Below are 6,482 nucleotides of genomic sequence, written 5' to 3'. Positions count from 1 at the left end.
AGGCTGTTCTCTCGGCAATAACCGTGAAGTTTAATGATGTTTTTTTGCCATTGCAGTGCAAGATCCGCCAGGAGAGCCTGGTCGTCTGCGTATCGAAGATATTGAATAAAAGATTAGTTGATGCAGGAGCCTTGGTGGATTAGATTTTTGGGCAGGTCGGATATATAGGTACAAGCTGAAAATGATTGGCGTTGGTGGATCCCCTACTGAAGGTCATTGGAGCTAAAGTAAATGGGATGGGGTCTCATCGCAAGTAATGACAAAAAAATAATTCGCTGCAGTGCGACTTATTAATTACATAAGATAATGAATATATCCGTCACAGATTCGATCCATATATCCATAGCTTCAATGAATTAGCAGGCATGTCAATCAATCTTTGAGCGTTTTAGAGTACCTAAAAGCCAAATCAAGACTGCATTACACAAAAATATGTATACACCTCATCATCCTTGACATCTACTCGTGGTGTGTATCATTGGTTTTGAGGCCAAATGCATTCTGATTTGGTGATTAATCTTGGGTTGTTGCACACAAGTCTTGGGTTTGTGATCATAGTCAACAATTTGCATTAAATTCTAAGATCGACCTAGCTTCAAATTTCATTAAGAAAATGAGACAAACAGGTTTGAGCTCACCTCCCAAACAGCCCTCGTATGTATTGACAGCCACTTGTGAGATGGATCAAGAAACTTTGTTCCTGTGTCTGGTGTACGCGTACGTACATAGTGGATATTGATAAAAATGGGGCTTGTGACCGATTCCTTATCTTTGGATACTCGCTCAAAGTGACGGCGGCATGTTAATTCCTTTGTCCCTACATGAAGGGATCCGTCATAAGTAAGCTAAGGGATGCCAAATATGACTTGTCGTCATGATTTTTGCCCAAACCCTAGTCACATATGGATAACCCACCTGGCCAAATATTAGGGCGAAACTTGGACCTGGGGTGCAATCTTATCGTTTTCCTGGTTTGCGGCCTCTTAAAGTACAATGTACTAAATGAACAAGGGAAACTATCCGACGCTACAGAATCCTGTTGGTGCAATTTCTGATAAGATCGGATTGCGAAAGCTTGATTAAGCTGAATCTACTCAATGCAAGTTGACAAGCACGTATTGTCGGCCATCTCATTCGGATGGATCGGGCTTTGACATCATCATAAGAAGCTCCAAATGACTCTCCAAGAAATCCTTCCACATCCAGCAGACAAACCTGACCATTAGGGGTTGTCTAAAGTCCAACAAAGATGTCAGTCGAGGCTCGGCCAGGGGGTGAAGAACTCATTATCTCCGCGTTCGAGCCCTGCTGAGGCGCTATTTGTGCAGAACATTTTTGAAGCTCACAAGATGCATCGGCCGCCTCCAGGAATCGGCCTTGGATTCAAGTAAGTCTTGCCCATCTACGTAGTGATTGTTCGGAACTCGATCAAAATGGATCCTCATCCCAAATTGGTATCGCGTCTACGGAAGCTTTCCTTACAACTGTAGGAGCCCAGACTTTTTGGTTCATTATTCCATAAATTTGGGTCTGACTCGGACCCGAAGTTTAACAAGATCCGCAATGTGTTTGCTTTTCAGTTATAAGCCGACTTATGACGAGCCCATCTTCAGTATGGAGCTTCAGCCTTTGCCCAAAACCTACGTAGGTTTCTACCGAGAGTGGCGAAAAATCAACCCTCAAAACAAAGGCGCCATGGCCTTTCTCAGAGAGAAAATGAGAACCGGCGACGAAATTCGCCGGGCTCAGATCCTGTCCTATGCCTATGATTCTCATTGTATCAACCGGAGTGCCTATCACACCAGTCTCATTGTCTTGGGAGAGACTGGGGTAGGAAAATCATCGACTATCAACCATTTGTTCGGTGCCAATGTGGCCATGACCTCGGCCACCAAATCCGAAACACGTGGGACCACTGAATACATACTCAAAGAAGACGATATCGAGCTAGGGGTGAAGGACCTGACATTGGGTGTGATCGATACTCCGGGATTCAACGACACGGATGGCATCGAACAAGATGCCTGTAATCTGGCATCCATTCACGATATGCTTTTCAACCACCCGGCACTTCAAAGCTTAAGTGGCAAAGACGATGCCAAATTATTTCCCAATATCGTCCTTCTGCTCATTCGTGCCACAGAAAAACGATTTGAAGGCCAAAACTCGAATTTCTCCAAGTGTCTCATGGCAATCAAGGCCATGGACATTGTAGACACAAAACGGAACAACGTCTTGGTGGTCCTGACCAATGTCATGTCATTTGGAAATCCAAGTAACCCCAGAAAGTGGCACAACCAATTGAAGACCAAGTCTAAGAAAATCAAGAATCTAGGTAAGGCTTTGTTATTCTTGATGTGTGGATACTTTTTCATAGGGCACTAAGGTATTTTTTGTTGATTGTTTGAAGTCGAACTGACTTTGGAAGTGTCCCCTGAAGTGGTTTGGGTGGAGAACCACTACCAAAGTCAAGGAGACTACCTCAGCATGACTGATGAAGAGACCGACGATGAGGACGAGGAAGGCCACAGCCTTGAGGTGGATGGGGAGTGGACGCTATTGCCCGATGGGACCAAACAGATCTTCAACCTTTATAAAGCCATTGCTGACTTGCTCAAATCCAATGGAGACAATCTGGCTCTTCATACCATCAATACGCTTTTCAAAGTAAGTGCTCAAATGTTTCACACGACCTCTTGGAGGGAATTGTCGGTCAAGAGGTCTCTCTTGAGCTGCTTATGTAGTATCTGTACGCGTGCCCTTTTTGTTACTTTGTTCTGTCCATTTTTAGTCGTACTCATCTCTTGAAAGCAAGTAGCTTTTGACTGCTTAATTCTAAATTGCTGCTAATTTAAAGCTTGATAGCCTTAGACACTTAATTCTTTGAGTGTTGAAGCAAAAGTTCTGGTTGAAGCCATTGACTTCTTTGAATGGATGGACGAAAATACAAACTCTTTTCACGCAACCTCTTTGCTACTGGGAGGTCACCTTCCTTTACTGTTGCGGAACATTGTAGTAAATAAATTTTTGGTGGCTGAACCATTAAGAAACGAGCAAGATATGGACTGGTATCGTAGCATTCGAATGTAAAAATGGAATGGGCACTGCGTCCAAATACAGTATTTAGTGCAATTTACGAAATTCAAATACATGTATCGTAAGAACCCTGGAGAAAAGGGCGATTGAAACGTTCTCAAATTAACCCCTGAGCAATCTTAATCTAACATCGGGGAAGATTTCACTTCTCCACATGAATAGATCGAGAAATTAGAACTCTTACGCATTACGTAGTTTGAGGGAAGTCTCTTCTCAATGATGTAATGTGTCTGATATTTTTCTAACCCAATACAATTAGAAAGGATAAACAAGGCCATATTTCTCAGATACGTACATATCGTTTTTTGAGCAAACATCGTGTTCTCTTAGTGACACCTTCGTGATCTCAACATAATGCATGTCATGGAATACAAGTTGTTCAGATTATGCATTTTCGAGACCCTTCTCTTCATTATCGATCCATCGATGCATGATTCCCTGTCGAAATTTACAGAGTCGCTATGACGGTGCTGTTGAGATTTCTGTCTCGTTTTCGGCCAAGGATGCCAAAAAGGACCGAGACAAATTTGGACCCACCGAGGAGCAAATGCTTACCCTGCTCAAAAAGGATTATGGTCTCACCGAAGCTGAGGGTAAGAACCTGGCAAAAAGCCAAACGGGAATCGTGATCGTGATCACCTTGAATGTAAGATTGGCTGGCTTATCTTTTCTTTCCAACAAAAGCCCCCAGTTTGCTCAACAGCATATCATCCACTCAATTTTGCTCTTAACACATTGCAGAGGGAAACGACAATGATATTAAGGCCAAGATCCAGGTCTGGATCCGTATTCAACGAAAGAATGATGCCATCGATGAAATGGATGCCTTGGAAGCCTACCGTTTGAGCGTCATTCTCATGTCACAACTCAAAATTACCACTGAAGAACAATTAGTGGCCCACTCCGTTGGAAGTATCAAGCAAAACATGCCCATTCCAGAGAACCTCACGCGGCTTCACGTCAAGATGTTGGGCGAGATCTTTGGAGTGAAGGAGGAAAAACGTCGACCGCCCGTCGTGTCTTGTATGGGACGAGGTTATGACATCATTCACGACGAGATTAAGGCCAGGAACATATTTGATTTCCAAGGAGAGTATTCCGATGCCGAGTACGGGATCCAGGTGCCCAATGGGGTCATACTAAATGTGGCTCGACAAACTTCCACATTCATGGAGGACTTCCAAAGTGAGGACGAATATGTCCGCCGAAGGCTGAGTGACTTGCAAGTCTCTTTGGACACGGTTGATACGCAGATCTTTCATATGAAGAACCGAGGGGGATTCACGCGGTCCAAAGTTGGAACAGGAATGTCCTCCATGCAGCAATACTCCTACTTGTTGGAGAAACGCCTCTTCCAGTTGACCTTGACCGACTTGGAGAACAAAAGCATCCTACAGTTTTCACAGAGCTTCCAAAAGGCCCTGAAAACCATACCTGACATGTACGATAAAGCCAATGTGCGGGCCATTCGGGATATTCGCGACTTCTTCAATAACTGGGGCCAGTACGTGGTAGTACAATCCTATGCAGGGGGTTCCATGGAGGTTCAGATCTCATGTCTTCAGAGTGGAGAGTCAGATGGAATCAACAATCTCATTGCCGCTCGTCTGAAGATCTCTGGCATGTTGCATTCCCTTGGCACGGCCACGCCCGGTCCCAAATCGAGTCTCAATTTCGGGATGGAAAAAGGCATGGCTCAAATGGCCTCCGAGTCCATGAGCATGTCTTCTTCGTCGGTGAATTGGAACGGAGGGGATACCAACTACCAGATGCCCTCGTTGGATAACATCAATGCGGATATTCTTCACCAATGGGAACAATCCTTGGCTATTAAACCAGCCGTGCTGACCACGGATCTCACACTCTTGCCCATTTACGAGTTGGTGGAGAACGATGGGAAGCGCTTGACGCTAAGATCAGCCATGGACGATTTGCTCACGGGAGATCTGAAAGTCAAGTCCGTGTCATATCCCGGGAAGGATAAGGTGGTTCAGAAAAATTTGGAGGAAATCACTAGTAAATTCCAAATGGACCTTATGGACAAACACAATCCAAACATACGAACCAGACAAGCTGCCGTTGAACTTACCAAACCTTCCTCTCGTTGCATTCTACTTTAAAACGCCATGACGCTTTTTTTTTAATTGAGGGAAATTGACCTCTTGACTGAATGAAATATATTAACATAACAAAAATGGAAATGGTTAAATTTTGTAAAAACAACAATCGCATTACAGAATTGCTTTGCATTCAACAAGAAAGGATCCCTGTTTGTTTTGCTCATATATTACAACAAAAGCTCTCTTTGGATGATTCTTTGCTTTTGCTTTTTCCATCCGCTTTGAAATGTAATTTGCTTTTGCTTTCTCCCACTTAGAGACCCTACTCCCACCTAGTGATGGGGATCAGATTGATAATCACGGGAGGTTGCGACCAGGGCTACCAATGTACATTTTAATGGCCTATGACATTACTGATGGAATCTCTGAAACCCATTAGTCAGTGTCAAGAAGTAACCCTGATTTTTCTTTCGTCAAACCAGGGTTGCCTTTGTGTTCAAACCTAAGTGTTTACGTTGCCATGGAATGGGCGGGTGCTCTCGCTATCCACGTTTTTTGGCAACCTTGAGTTTGAAATTTGATTTGATCCCATCCCCATCACTACTCCCACCACAAAGTTAGCTCAAAGCATTAAGCTTTATAGTTGCAGAGATCATTAATTGATTGGCGACAGTTGTTGTTAACTCTCCTTTGAATAGCGACCCATTCAAACTCAAACTCTGCAGGTTCCGAATTGGTTTTCTCTAATCTTGAAAAGCAATCGCTAACATTTATTCAGATATACTTGGGACTTCCAAATTAAAGCGACTCAGATTAGACAGAGATATATTGTAAAAGATATATTTTGCACCTCCTTTGAATACTGTACAGCCCCAATCTTCTCAGTTTGTCGCAATGAAGTAGTAGTTTTCTAATTCTCACATTATTCCCGCTGGCCTTTTTCGCCAAAGTTTAAGTTTTTCCTGAAAATGCAACTAAAATCCCACTAGTTTACGCACAAAAGAGCAAAAACAAAAAAAAATGCAACCAGGTCTCTTCACCCTGAGTAATAGCTGACATAAAGCACCCAGAGGAACCATATTTGATCTGGTAGCCTCCTGCATGGTTTGGGATATCAAGTTGGGGGTCCAAGTTAGGAAACAACTTCAATTTTCAAAGATTTTGAAACAATGAATTATTATGAAACCTGAGATAATTTATTAAACTTTTGCAAAGTAAGTTTCTTGCTGTCTTTTTTGCTTTTTAGCAAGCTTATATCTTATGAAAAAAAGGACAAAAGAGATTATTTCAGGCTTTAATTTTTTTTGTGATTACCCTGCCCTCAAA

At 42.9% G+C, this 6,482-nt stretch overlaps 1 protein-coding gene across 2 annotated transcripts; it reads left to right on the top strand.

Annotated features, from left to right (window-relative positions):
- The first annotated feature begins 1,011 nt into the window (after positions 1-1,011).
- LOC131888780 (uncharacterized) lies at positions 1,012-5,308 on the top strand. Of its 2 annotated transcripts, none has more exons than XM_059237709.1 (5): positions 1,012-1,486; positions 1,581-2,335; positions 2,411-2,667; positions 3,551-3,689; positions 3,838-5,308. In XM_059237709.1, exons 1-5 carry the CDS (start codon positions 1,434-1,436, stop codon positions 5,214-5,216), a joined length of 2,583 nt encoding a protein of 860 aa, XP_059093692.1. In that variant the 5' UTR covers positions 1,012-1,433; the 3' UTR covers positions 5,217-5,308. The 2 variants fall into 2 exon arrangements, with proteins under 2 accessions (XP_059093692.1, XP_059093693.1); XM_059237710.1 differs by having other exon boundaries at positions 1,012-1,387; positions 3,838-5,307.
- Positions 5,309-6,482: the final 1,174 nt, after the last annotated feature.

This window comes from Tigriopus californicus, chromosome 10 (genome assembly GCF_007210705.1).
Source record: "Tigriopus californicus strain San Diego chromosome 10, Tcal_SD_v2.1, whole genome shotgun sequence".
NCBI lineage: Eukaryota > Metazoa > Arthropoda > Copepoda > Harpacticoida > Harpacticidae > Tigriopus > Tigriopus californicus.
Note: the sequence above shows the minus strand (reverse complement) of the source record. Positions and strands in the feature narration are given on the sequence as shown.